The sequence below is a fragment of the Cebidichthys violaceus genome, unplaced genomic scaffold, assembly GCF_023349555.1.
Source record: "Cebidichthys violaceus isolate CVI_PGR_0920_01 unplaced genomic scaffold, fCebVio1.0.p SCAF_12, whole genome shotgun sequence".
Classification (NCBI taxonomy): Eukaryota; Metazoa; Chordata; class Actinopteri; order Perciformes; family Stichaeidae; genus Cebidichthys; species Cebidichthys violaceus.
In genome coordinates, this window is record NW_027176285.1 from 16086410 (window position 1) to 16099987 (window position 13578).

A 13578-nucleotide genomic window follows, 5' to 3' on the forward strand; every position below is an offset into this window, starting at 1 on the left:
CCCCAATGAGACTGCAGCAGGTGATGTGTTACGTTTTGTTGCATGATTAAAAAAAAAAAAAAAAATCCCAAAAGAAATTCCTATAAATACGATTAGTGATAAATACATCTCCAGGGTGTCATCACAGCCATCTCCCGTGTGAACCCGATCCCAGTGATGGCTGGGAGAGATGCGCTCGTCCTCGGCGATAATCGATAGACGCATGCAGGTAGCTTTCCTCCCTACACACGCAGCATCACCACGCATCCTTACTCCACTGTGCAGTCGCTCTTATTTCCCTCCCCATCACCACACGTATGAGAAATCGCTCGTGGGGGCCGTGCCTATTGATCTCTAAACATCTGGAACACCTCATATTTGTTTTACAAGGCAGAGGCGAACAGTCTGTGCCCGAGATAGAGGGACGAGACGGCGGCGGCAGCAGCAGCAGCAGCAGCACCAGGACGGACCACTTGACACCTTGCTTCACGACATCGATATGCAGTAGTGTGATACCAGCTCTGCGGAGACGGGAAGGCCAGTCCATGGCATCTTGATATTAAAACCGTGGGCTCTGCGCATTCCTCACCGACGGCGTAGTCTCTCTTTTTTTTTTTTTTTCCTGCGGAGTCGAAAGGATTAACTTGGCCAGATAAAAGCGGCGAGGGAGGAAATCTTAACAAGAATTCAATCTGACCAGATTCTGTTTGGGGGATTCGTGGGATATCATTGGACCTGCGATGGACTCCAGCGCGGGGGAATATGGCATGGCTCGTCTTGGATTGTTTTTGGTTTTGATGGGGCTGTGGAGATTTAGCGATGCTTGCCCCGCATCCTGCACTTGCAGCATCTCAAGGATTGTTTGTATTGATTCTGTACCGGGGATCGAGGATTTCCCTGTCCTCACGTTAGATGACATGGAAAACATCACCGAGATGTAAGTGTATGAAAACGATCGTGCAGACAGCGTATGAACTTATTAGGATGCAATGCGTAAAGAACTACCTTCGATCGTAGGTCGCAATAATACCCAACGGGCTAGGATTATGATAATAATAAAGGTAATAGTAACGGCAACATTAATAACAGCAGGCCTGATATCATGTCCCCCTGTGGATTACAGATCAATAGAGATCTGCCTTCTGCGCTTGATGTCAAACACAAAATGTGTGATTTTCTTCTTCTTCTTCTTATAACCAAGGGTTTGTCGGATCATGTAGCCTAGTATATGTGCGCGCGCGCGTGTGTGTGTGTGAGTGTGTGTGTGTGTGTGTGTATATTTGGCGGAGATGGGGGTCGCGCGTGCCAGTAACGACGATAGCGTGTGTGTGTGTGTGTGTGTGTGTGTGTGTGTGTGTGTGTGTGTGTGTGTGTGTGTGTGTGTGTATGTGTGTGTGCGTAATGGTGGTGAGAGTGCGCGTCAGGCTTATTTGGATTAGTCGGTGTTTCCTTTACAAAACAGCTCCAAAGGTAGTGATGGAGTAAATGTTTAGGCCCGACGCAGCCTCTGAGGTGTTCACTCGGCTTCTGGGCGGCGGTGTGATATAACCTCAACATTTTAAAAAATAAATTATAAAAATGACCACATTGTTGCCAGATTACACATGAGATCGCATCACTTGTATACAGCCGGCGATAGGCTACCCACAGTTATGTAGCCTTATCTGCGTCAGCGTGTAGGCTTGTGTCGGAGCGTACCTGCTACAACCCTGCACAAGTGTACAACTGCATGGCACCCAGTGGATACTGGGGGGGGGGGGGGACTGGCTGAGTTCTACTGAGGCAGACAGATTGGAGACACATGAATGTAGCGCACTGAGTCGATTCTTCTTGTCTTCAGTTAGCAGCTTGACCCTGGTAAAGGGCCACCTCGTTGTAAAAGGAGCAGCTTTGGCAAATGAATCACATTTGAAGTGTGATATTAAAATAAACTGCATTTTGATGAAGACCATGCTCGTCAGCTGCACCTTCTAAAGATCTAACCATGAATTACATTGTTTTGTAATGCTTGGGAATAAAAACAAAGCTTCTGAAGCATCAAAGTCCATTTAGATTGTTGAGGATACTTATACTTGTAATATATTGTAGTATTATGTTGTTAAAGGTACAATATATATGAAAACAAAAGTGTTCCCCACCAGAAACCTTTAAAACAACCTGTGGTCGTTCTCAAAATGATTCACAGGTCTTTAAACACAACTACATTATTTTCTAATGCTGTGAGAGGTTTGTTTACTTCATATATATATATATATATATATATATATATATATATATATATATATATATATATATATAGTGATGTACCTTTGAAAAGCTCTTTTTCATTCATTACTCAAACTCTTCATTTAAATACCTCTAACTAATCGAGTAAAACATGTTGTAAATAATACAAACGTAACATATTATACAACATTTATTTATCAGATTATTAATAATGCACCTTTACTGGTGTAATGTCATTGGAAGAAGTAGCATTAGGTCATAAAAAGTGAGCATTTTTGATCTGTAAAACCTAAATAAGATGAACAGTGACCGATGCAAAAGCATGATGTCTGTCACTACACACTGCCAGTGTGCAAACACGCTGTACTACCGGCTCGCATTATAGTGACAATCAAAAAGGGCTGCAGATTAAATTCCCTCAGTAGGAGAACATGACAGCTGTGTATGGACAGTATATATATATCACATACAAACATACCCGTTTCAGATCAACTTATCTACTTCCAACCCAACTTCACATAAAGTGAACGGCGTGCACGTGTGTCCTAACGCTGCTTCTCCTCTTTGCTTCCACAGATACATCACGAATCAGAACAGACTGTTTGACATCAACGACAACAGTCTGAGGCACTACATCAACCTCAGAAACCTGTAAGTATCACGAGGAGCCTCTTCACTGATTTACATGGACCCACGACATATGTTTAACTCGCCATTTTACCCTCACAACAGAACAGTGATGAAGACGAGGCTGACGTCCATATCGTCAGACGCCTTTTTCAACAACACAAGACTCCAATACGTGTGAGTAGACGCTCTGTGGATGCGGCGTCGATGTGCGCACGAGTAGCCGGATTTTGATTGCTATTTCTTCCCCTTTTAGAAATCTCAGAGACAATAACCTATCAACACTGTCCTGGAGAACGTTTCAGAACTTCAACACAACATTCCCGTAAGTGTAGAGAAACGTGTCAGGACACTTCTTTTTTTGTAGTGTGTGCAGCCACAGAGCTCCTCATGTGTGTGTGTGTGTGTGTGTTGTTGTTCTTCTTCCAGGCTCCTGCTGGCCGGTAACCCTCTGGATTGTGTTTGTGAGAACTTGTGGATCAAACTGAGGCTCCTTGAGGAATCTGACAGTCCAGAGCTGACGTGCTTAGACGACGGAGGAGCGCCGAAGGCCTTTGCCGCTCTCGCTCCACCGGACTGCGGTAATGTGAAACCATGTTATAATAAGCAACCACCGGGTATCTGATATTGAACGTTCAGAGAGATGATCGCTTCATGGAGACAGGAAAGACGGGAATAAATCTGTAAACAAATCAATCAATGCAAAGGTCCGGTCGGATGTCCAATTATGCCGTGTGCTCATCTCTCGCAGTGCTTCCCAAAGTAGAGGTCACCCCGAAAAACGTGACGGTGATGCAGGGGAGTAACGTCAAAGCTGTGTGCAGCGCCTCGGGCTCCCCTCCTCCTGAGATCCTGTGGAACCTGGATTGGCTCTCCACCCACCACGAGGTGAGCCGGTCTACCGCGCAGCTTCCTGTTTAAACCTCTGGTTTGGGTCCACCACTCTAGGATCCTGGTTATTTTTAAAGAGTGGACCAGATGAGTAAATATTACTCATGAGATGAGCTTCAAATGTACCTCTGTGAACAGCCTGAGGGTCGTGATGGAGCTGGAGGCTTCAGACCTGGACCCGAGTTAGGCTTCATTATTTAAGCTTCATTATTTATTCGTCTAATCGTCAACAAATCCCATGATGAGACTAAAACTGAACACAGGAGCGATCCAGAAAAGTCTGAGTAGCTTATTCTTCTTCTCATAGAGCTTCATTGTTGTCGACAACCATAAAACCCCCCCCCACATCAGGGATGATTGAAATGAAATGAAACCATATGTTTGTACTCAACTGGAACTATTGGTTTCTGGGAAGATTCACGTCGTCGCCAGGAACCGATGAAGTGAGAGCTGGATGCCAAAGCAGAGCGGGAAAGTACAAACGCATTAAGAGACAGCCTACCATACCAGACTACCGTACTAGTTAGTATGACAGAAACATATTTAGTACGTCCCCAATACACAGTCATGCCAAAAAGACCAGGATGTGTTGCTGCATCCGGTCGCATTTTGCAGCATGCAAGCAAGCTAGCACGCTTTTCTGGCTATTCCAGCCCTCAGTCGTGTGCACAGCAGATACACCAGCAAGAGATTCTAAGCTCAGGGTGCAACGTTGTGACGAAGGAGCATGTCAGCGCATGCCGCATGCAACAGTGCGCATGCAACAGTGCGCAGCGTGTAAAGGCAGCTGCAGTACGTACTAAAAGTAAAGAGAGAAGCTGCACGATGTGGAACGCAGCGTTGGTCTTTAGAGCCGACTACAGAATAGATATCGTCTGTGGTGGCAGTTAGCTGAATGGTTACTTCACACGTTTACATATGCACCATATCACATATCATGCAATCTAATGTTTACAGATTGATCCCTCGGATATGGAGAGCAGCATCACCTTGTCAGACCTGTCTCCTGACGATAACGGCAAGGGGATCATATGCAGCGCCGAGAACATGGTCGGTCAGACGGAGGCCACCTTCCACCTCAATATTCTCTGTAAGGACTCCTACTTGTCTGTCATAGGTGACCGTGAACTGTAGCATGCATCTTTAGAGATTCTATTTATTGTCGTGTCTAATCTGCTCTCGTGGTCTTTTAAAAGGCTTTCTTCTAAAACGTGTTGTTCCAGTGGAGGCACCAGGCTCCTCAGTTTGTTATCGTTACTGTCTCCTGGCGAATCTTATTGACTCTCCATGTTTCCTGTCCATAACTCTTCCTCCTGTGAAGCTCCTCATGCCTTACCACACTCCTCTGCTTGTCTAGAGACGCTTTTCTCCTCATTCTCCTCCTCCATGTTGTCCTGATGTCATACATTTCATCCCCTAACTGCATCTCCTCTCTGAGTCCGTACATGTTGCTTTTCCTACTGGCTTTTACTCCTGGTGTTGATCTCCTCTCGTCCCGTTATTCCTCTTCCTCTACTGTCGCCTCCGTGTCAGTTGCCCCCACCATCCAGCAGCTGCTGGGGCCGGAGCGGGACCACCACTGGTGCATCCCGTTCAGCGTGACGGGGAACCCCAAGCCCGAGCTGCAGTGGTACCACGAGAACGTGGCTCTCCTGGAGCAGGACTACATGCGCACCGTAATCCACCAGTTCACCGAGAGCGAGTACCACGGCTGCCTGCAGCTGGTCAACCCCACGCACATCCACAACGGCGTTTACAGGCTGGTGGCAAAGAATAAGTTCGGCCGGGATGAGAAGAAGGTCTCGGCCCAGTTCATCGACCCGCCTTACATCGACCACACAGGTGTCTCTTCACAGTTCATTCAGTGAGACGTCAGCAGATTTCTGTTGATGAAGTCGGCCGCTGACATACTTTTTATTCTTCCTTTTCAGCAGAAGAACCCTTCTACTACTGTAAGTGACGATTCAGCATTATAACAACTAACAGCTGCTATACTTATCAGCTGGGTAAGAACTGTGTACATGTTAACATGTCCTCTTCTGTTTCTGCTCCGCCTGCATCTTGCTTCTGCCCAGACACCACTGGTAAGTGTAGATATGACAGTCAGCATCAAGTCATGTCTTGATCTTAATAGTTCGTTTTTCTGACCGGCTTTTTGATCTTTTTGTTTTCAGACTCTCCTCTCCCTCCGCTGGACGACAGCGTTGCAGTAAGTGATGCTCCCGACCCCATGTTGGGAACCACTGATCCAAAAGGATTCCAGATGTTTTTGTTGACCGTTCATCTTCTTGTTTTTTCTCTTCCCAGGTGTATGTGGTTGTGGGAATCGCAGGAGTCGCCTTGACTGGCTGCGTTCTGATGGTGATCATTCTGAAATATGGAAGAAACTCCAAGTTTGGTCTTAAAGGTGAACGAATCTTCTTAACAGTTCAACACGTTGGCATACACACCTACTCGATTCCCAGAGTCAAGATCGTCACCACTCTCACGTGTGTCTGGTTAGCTTAGCTTAGCACAAAGACTGGAAGCAGGGGGGAAAGTTAGCTTGTTTCCAGTCTCGGTGCTAAGCTAGCCGGCTGCAGCATGTAGGAGGTGATCTTCAGAATAAACTGATTTCACAAAATGTGAAACTATTTATTTATTTTTTCCAAAATCACAAGAGTTGACTGTAGAATTGAGTCAACTCTCAGTATTATTTAGAACAGATAAGTCGTTTATAAAACACTAAACGCAGTATGTTTGTGTGCTAAAGGGTCAAGATAAAGTGTTATTGTTGACTCACAGCTCATTGTACTATGACAATATGACCACAGGAATTTGTTCTGAAGGCACTCATGAAGACATCTGCCTCTTGTATCTTCATGTCATCATGTTTGTATTTCAATCTCTTTTCTCCCTCCAACCCTCTGCGCACTTCCTCCTCTTCTTCGATGACCACAATTCCTTTCCCTCTCTCCACATGCCGTCCTTACTCTTTACTCATCTCCTGCCTCTCTATCCTCTCCTCCTCCTCCTCCTCCTCCTCCTCTGTGGCTCCCTAGGCTCCTCCTCAGTCATCAGTAACGACGATGACTCCGCCAGCCCTCTTCATCACGTCTCCAATGGCAACAACACCCCGTCGTCCTCGGAGATGGGTCCAGACGCAGTGATCATCGGGATGACAAAGATTCCTGTCATTGAGAACCCACAGTACTTCCGTAACTCCGGCAGCATGCTGAAATCGGACACGTGTGAGTTACCGCTTCGCTCGACAAATGGCCGGTAACCCGGACCTTTTCAGATAAATCCACGCAGGGGTCACAGCCGGACGCCGTGTTTACTGTCAGCATCCTGCTGCATTGTGATAGTGACTCCTCGACAGTCAGCTGACGTTCAGAAACACAAGGCTCAGCTCAGCAGCATGAACCTGGACGCTTTTATTTCTTTGTTGTAGTTTAAGAAATATGAACTTATGCTGAATCGATTTGTTGAATCAACAACTTTGATAATTATTCATTAATCGACCAAAAAATGTCAAACATTTGCTTGTTCCAGCCTTTCAGATCTGTAGCATTGCTTCTTTTGTCAGTGTTATTGTAATAAAACGCTTGTGTCTTTCAGTTTTGGAGATTATGACAGCGTTAATTTTGCTATTATATAATGTTCTACAAATTCATATATTGCAAAATCAAACAAATCAACGTTGAAAGTATTCTTGAGCTGCAGACCCAATCTAATTTGACCTGCAACTGACAGAAAACGTCCCCCGCTGTTTGTCGTATTCTGCGTTACAGTTGTCCAGCACATCAAGAGACACAACATTGTGCTGAAGCGGGAGCTGGGAGAGGGAGCCTTTGGGAAGGTGTTCCTCGCCGAGTGCTACAACCTGACACCAGACCAGGAGAAGCTCCACGTGGCAGTCAAGGTACCGATTAGGAAGGCGTCCGCTCAAATGTCCGCGTCGTTGTCCTTCTTGTAGGGAATGCTCCTCACCTCATCTTTGTGCGTTTGCCGTTCCACAGACTCTGAAAGAGGCCAACGAGAGCGGCCGAGCGGACTTCTACAGAGAGGCCGAGCTCCTCACCAACCTGCAACACGAACACATCGTCACGTTCTACGGCGTGTGTGTAGAGAGCGACCCGCTCATCATGGTGTTTGAATACATGAAACACGGGGACCTGAACAAGTTCCTCAGGTAGGATCACTTTGACTTCTTCAAATACGGACATGCGTTAAAGGAGCAGATCAATGCGTTGGGATGCTTCCTTATTCGAGTCAGATGAGAGGATCAATACCACCCTCATGTCTGTACGCTCAAGACTTCACAGGCAACCAGCGGAGACAAGAAATAGTCCAGCACATAATCCACCATAAAACCATAACTTCATGTCTTTACATGCTGGTTTGTGTATGAAAACAAGAGTTCATGTGTTCGCTTTTGTTACCTTTGGACAGAGCCAGGATTGACATTTCCTTCTGTTTCCAGTCTCTGTGCTAAGTTCAGATAACTGTCTCTCAGCACCAGCTACGTATTTAGCCTACAGGTCAGAGTAGCATCGACCTACTCACCTAACTCTCACCAAGAAAGTTATACATCCCAAAATATTCCCTTTAGTTGTCTAAAAGTATTGAGTCGATTGAAGGTCTGATGACGTGTTCCTGGGTGCAGGTCCCACGGTCCTGATGCAGTACTAATGGCAGACGGTCAACACAGCATCCTGGTGGAGCTCACCCAGTCCCAGATGCTGCACATCGCCCAGCAGATTGCGGCTGGCATGGTCTATCTGGCCTCTCAGCACTTTGTCCACAGAGACTTGGCAACCAGGAACTGCCTGGTGGGAGAAAACCTGCTGGTCAAGATCGGCGACTTCGGCATGTCCAGAGATGTTTACAGCACAGACTACTACAGAGTGAGTCCAGAGGATCTTACTCGCACACAGCCGCCGATACAGACACAGAAATATGGAAATGTAGCCACATACGCACGCTCTCAAATATGCAATTAGAATTTGATTCCAGTTTTGGCCTGAAATAACTGTGTAGCTGCAGAAATGTCAATTTTAACCAGAGGTATTTTATCTATTTTTAATACCATTTAAATGCAAATTCTATAATCTGCATAAAATTACTGTTTCCATGGTAATAAGGGCCAACAGTGCAAAAATGCTTCGGCAGTTTTTTCTTTTTCCCTGGGCAAGGAGTTAATACGTCCCTTCACTCTACATGCATATCGTCACATTATTAAACCGTGCAGGAGTTATGGTTCAGTGTACGGTCCGACGAGATCACACTGAAATTACAGGCCAACAAAAAAAATTATATATATATATATATATATATATATATATATATATACATACACACACACACACACACACACACACACACACACACACACACACACACACACACACACTTTGTCATGTTGAGGAACAGATTGATGCATTTTATTCCCTCATCCTTCCTGTATCCAGTCCCAGCTTGAGTCCCACAGCGCCCTCTGCTGCCCAAAGTGAAGTCAGAACACATCTCAGCTCAGACATGATAAGATCAGCATAAAGAGGACCTGTCACCAACTCCTGATGTCAAACAATGCTATCAAACAGACACAGATAACAATAGGAGGCTGCTGTAGTTTAATAAATACAAGGGAATCATGTGACACAATAAATCAGTAATATAACTATGGAAAACTCACGTTTAGAGGACGACATAAATAATGTGGGGTGAATAAAGCTAGGAATATATTTCATCCGTGCACCGTTGTTGATCTGCCAGTTGCACAGAGTATCACATGATGGGGTGATGGTGATAGTTTACGGTAGATGTAGGTGATGAACGTGAAAGGATGGTGATTAGATAAGAGAGGAGACAGTGAGAGGAGGAAATGCATTTAGTAGACAGGAAATATCTGATGGAAGAAGACAAGAAGACGCTGGTTGGATAAAAGGGTTTGATGTAATAACGGGCGTGTTACAGGAATGCCAGAGTGACTCAATTTAATTTGTCCAAAAGAAAGAAAGAAAGAAAAAAGAAAACCCACTCAGGAGCCAGTTTATTAGGTACACCTCCCTAGAAGTCAAGCATTCCATGACGGTATAATGTTGAGCTTTATGTGGCATCATGTTGGGTTCAGGAGACATGATGCATAACGTTCAGGGCCCTAAACTCTACAAGTGCACCAAGTTTCATGTTGTCATGGAGAGCATCATTTTTACATTGCTGCTGTCGCCTCATCAGCTGCTACATGTTTGTATAGACAGCGGCGTGATAGTGGGAACATATGAAATAATGGATATGATGATTTCCTCTGGGCACCAGGAATGTCTGTACCAAATATCATGTCAATACATTCTGGATCAAAGCGGTGGAACCACCAACCGACACTCTCCTCCACAGCGCCGGTCCACAAGCTCGGCTAAAACCACCCATTAAAGTCCGAGCAGCAGCTCTAAACTCTCCAGCAGGGATCAAGGTGTCGGTTTCTAATGGAGACTGATGTCTCTCTCTCTCTCTGTGTCTCTCTCTCTCTGTCTCTCTGTCTGTGTGACTCTCTCTCTCTCTCTCTCTCTCTCTCTCTCTGTCTCTGCCTCTGTCTCTCTCTCTCTATCTCTGTGTGACTCTCTCTCTCTCTCTCTCTCTCTCTCTCTCTCTCTCTCTCTCTCTCTCTCTCTATCTCTGTGTGACTCTCTCTCTCTCCGTCTCTCTCTGTCTCTCTCTCTCCCTCTCTCTCTCTCTATCTCTGTGTGACTCTCTCTCTCTCCCCCTCTCTCTGTCTCTCTCTCCCTCTCTCTCTCTCTATGTCTCTCTCTGTCTCTCTCTCTCTCCCTCTCTCTATCCCTCTCCCTCCCTCTCTCTCTCTCTCCCTCTCTCTCGCTCTCTCTCTCTCTCTTCTCTCTCCCTCTCTCCCTCCCTCTCTCTCTCTCTATCTCTGTGTGACTCTCTCTCGCTCCGTCTCTCTCTGTCTCTCTCTCCCCCTCTCTCTTCTCTCTTCTCTCCCTCCCTCTCTCTCTCTCTCTCTCTCTCCCTCCCTCTCTCTCTCTCCCTCTCTCTCGCTCTCTCTCTCTCTTTCTTCTCTCTCCCTCTCTCCCTCCCTCTCTCTCTCTCCCTCTCTCCCTCCCTCTCTCTCTCTCTCTCTCTGCAGGTGGGCGGTCATACGATGCTGCCGATCCGCTGGATGCCTCCAGAGAGCATCATGTACCGGCGGTTCACCACAGAGAGTGACGTGTGGAGCCTCGGCGTGGTGCTGTGGGAGATCTTCACCTACGGCAAGCAGCCCTGGTACCAGCTGTCCAACAATGAGGTCAGAGTCACAGACGCTGCTCACAGCTCAGAGGCTTTAGATTACACCTATTCATGAGCGACTCTTCAACACAGACACTTCTCTCCTGCTGGTGTTGTAAACAAAACACATTTTCAGATATCCTTTCTTTGGGAGGAGCATTTATGAGATAGAGACAGTGGAGAGGTGACAATAAATAGAGAATACAGAGCAACAAAATGTCCCAGGCCGGACATGAACCAGAGACTAACAGTCTGCACCTTAACCCTCAGACCACCAGAGGACACATTCTGTCTCAATTCTCTTGACAAAAATGTGCTTTTGCATGAATAAAAGTGTATCAAACTCTCTCAGAATTGTTCCGTCTCACCTCTGCACTGATTTAAATTGAACTCGCCTACTGTCACCCTGTTACCCCCCCCCCCCCCCCGCAGGTGATCGAGTGCATCACCCAGGGCCGCGTGCTGCAGCGGCCCCGCACCTGTCCTAAAGAGGTGTACGACCTGATGCTGGGCTGCTGGCAGAGGGAGCCCTACATGAGGCTGAACATCAAGGAGATCCACAGCATGCTCCAGAGCCTGGCCAAGGCCTCGCCTGTGTACCTGGACATACTGGGCTGATGCACCTGGTGTTCTTGTATGTACTTTTTCGTGTGTGTGTGTGTGTGTGTGTGTGTGTGTGTGTGTGTGTGTGAGAGCTGGGGCTTTGTGCGTGGATGAGTGGTTGTGTGTCTGTTCGCACATAATGGTGGCGGAGAGGAGAGAATAGAGTGAAGGTTGTGCGACTGTGTGAGCGGGTTTGTGTACAGTAGCTGGCTGTAAATGTCCCTGTAAATGCTATCGTCCTCATTGCATCGAGAAAAAGCCTTAAACTTTGAGTGATTTTTGTTGTTGTTGTTGTTTTGTTTTTGTTTCTTTATTCATTTTGCAGACGTCACCGAGGCATGTTTTCATCAGTGGAAAACCAAAACGCATACATACGTTGAAAGGCACACACACACACACACACACACACACACACACACACACACACAAATGAAACCCGACAGTCAGAATCAGTGATCGCCGGGTCGCTCGTCTACATTCATCACATCATCATCTCTCCTGTGTTCCACTCTGCTGGAGTTGTGTCTCCGTACCGGACAGAGAGTGGACACACGTTTGTAGAGAGAGCGTTCTCTGCTCTCGACACACGGAGCGACATCTTCTGCCTGACGACACGCTCACCAAGCTGCAGCTGAAGCTTCACAGACTATTTTCGTATGTGTAGAATTCATAAATGTCGACGCTGTTGATTTCCATTTGTGCTTTTTTTCAGTCATCGACAGACCTTTTTGCTTTTTTTCTTAATCGTTTTAAACGTGCGTGTATATTATTATACACGCACGTTTAATCATGAAACCCATATGTGTCTGCTCCTCTCGTTAAATCAACGCTGAGGCTGTGCGACACACGGGCACACGGCATTCTGCACCATCATTTCAAACAACGCCGTCACCGTTTGTCATATTTGGTGTAAATATCTCCACAGCAGCTCATCTGTATTTACAGAGTGGTGTTTTAAACGGAGCGCTCCGCCACATTTCACCACCTTTTCATTTGATGTATCTAAAGCACAGAGAACGAGGAAACAAAAAAAAAAAGAAGAAGAAGAAGAAGAAGATGATGATGAGCACACTTTAGTTTTGACTTTTTCATTCACCAGCAATGCCATTTAGCAAGTCTCTGTTGTTCGGTGGCCCATATCTGTAAGTGGTGTGGTTCTGTGTATGCATTGTCAGAAGCAGGTTCTTTTTCTCAGACGTGGAGGCTGTTGATGAGGTCGTGTCTCTGGTTTGATAAGAGGAGAATGGATTCATTCTCTGAGTGAGTTTAGGGATGCAGCTTGCTGTGCACCGATGCATTCGTTCTCAGCACTTTTGGTTTCTTGAAGTTGCTGCTTCATTTGTCATGTCTCCGCATTACAAGCGTGTGTTCTGAAGATGTGATCTTTAGTTCTAAACAGTGGGCTAAGAGGCCACAACAAAAGGATTAATTAAGAGTCTGATTGCCCTGGAAGAGCCCCGGGGGTGCTTTCATCTCTCTGAGCGGTTCCCGGTCAGCCGGCTGCTGACTGATACACAGCTGCTCTACTTCGGGGCGTCGCTGAAGCACATTTGTATAGGCTGCTTGAAAAAAAAAAAAAAAAAAATGCTTTTAAAAAAAAAAAAAAAATGCATTCTTGTAGTTCCGTTTTTTCCAAATTATCTTCAACTGGTCTGTTTGCAGATGAAAAAAAAGAAAGAAAAGAAAGACAAGAGGCTACAATATTAAAGCAAGTGTACATACTGTATTAAGCTAAAGCAGCAGAGATCAACTCCTTCCTAATAATCGTCATGTATTTCCATATGGAGGCATAAAGCAGCGCGGCTCTCTGCTGAGACGATACGTTACGTTAAGTGCACTTTGTAGCGTCACTTAACCCCCCCTTACCCCCCCCCCCCTAATGCACAACCTGAGCGGCTGACCACTCTCCGCCTTGACCTCCACTGCACTTAATTACAAACAAAAGACAGAGAAGCGTTTCACCCTTGCTGCGGCGGAGGCCCGACCCGT

The 13578-nt window shown here is 46.1% G+C and overlaps 1 protein-coding gene across 1 annotated transcript; it reads left to right on the forward strand.

The window, feature by feature from the left end:
- Positions 1–101: 101 nt before the first annotated feature.
- ntrk2b (neurotrophic tyrosine kinase, receptor, type 2b) lies at positions 102–12064 on the forward strand. The gene is made up of 18 exons (XM_068706744.1): positions 102–916; positions 2782–2856; positions 2938–3009; positions 3089–3157; positions 3262–3413; positions 3584–3720; positions 4681–4813; positions 5257–5565; positions 5658–5675; positions 5799–5807; positions 5898–5932; positions 6031–6130; positions 6765–6953; positions 7497–7627; positions 7725–7897; positions 8372–8612; positions 10847–11005; positions 11419–12064. The coding sequence occupies exons 1-18, from the start codon at positions 720–722 to the stop codon at positions 11602–11604; spliced, it is 2385 nt and encodes a 794-aa protein (XP_068562845.1). The 5' UTR covers positions 102–719; the 3' UTR covers positions 11605–12064.
- The last annotated feature ends 1514 nt before the right edge of the window (positions 12065–13578 follow it).

Coding starts and splice junctions, on each gene's coding strand:
- ntrk2b (XM_068706744.1), top strand. CDS start 720: ATGGACTCCAGCGCGGGGGAATATGGCATGGCTCGTCTTGGATTGTTT. Junction 3,414..3,583: donor TCTCGCTCCACCGGACTGCG/GTAATGTGAAAC, acceptor CATCTCTCGCAG/TGCTTCCCAAAGTAGAGGTC. Junction 6,954..7,496: donor CATGCTGAAATCGGACACGT/GTGAGTTACCGC, acceptor TCTGCGTTACAG/TTGTCCAGCACATCAAGAGA.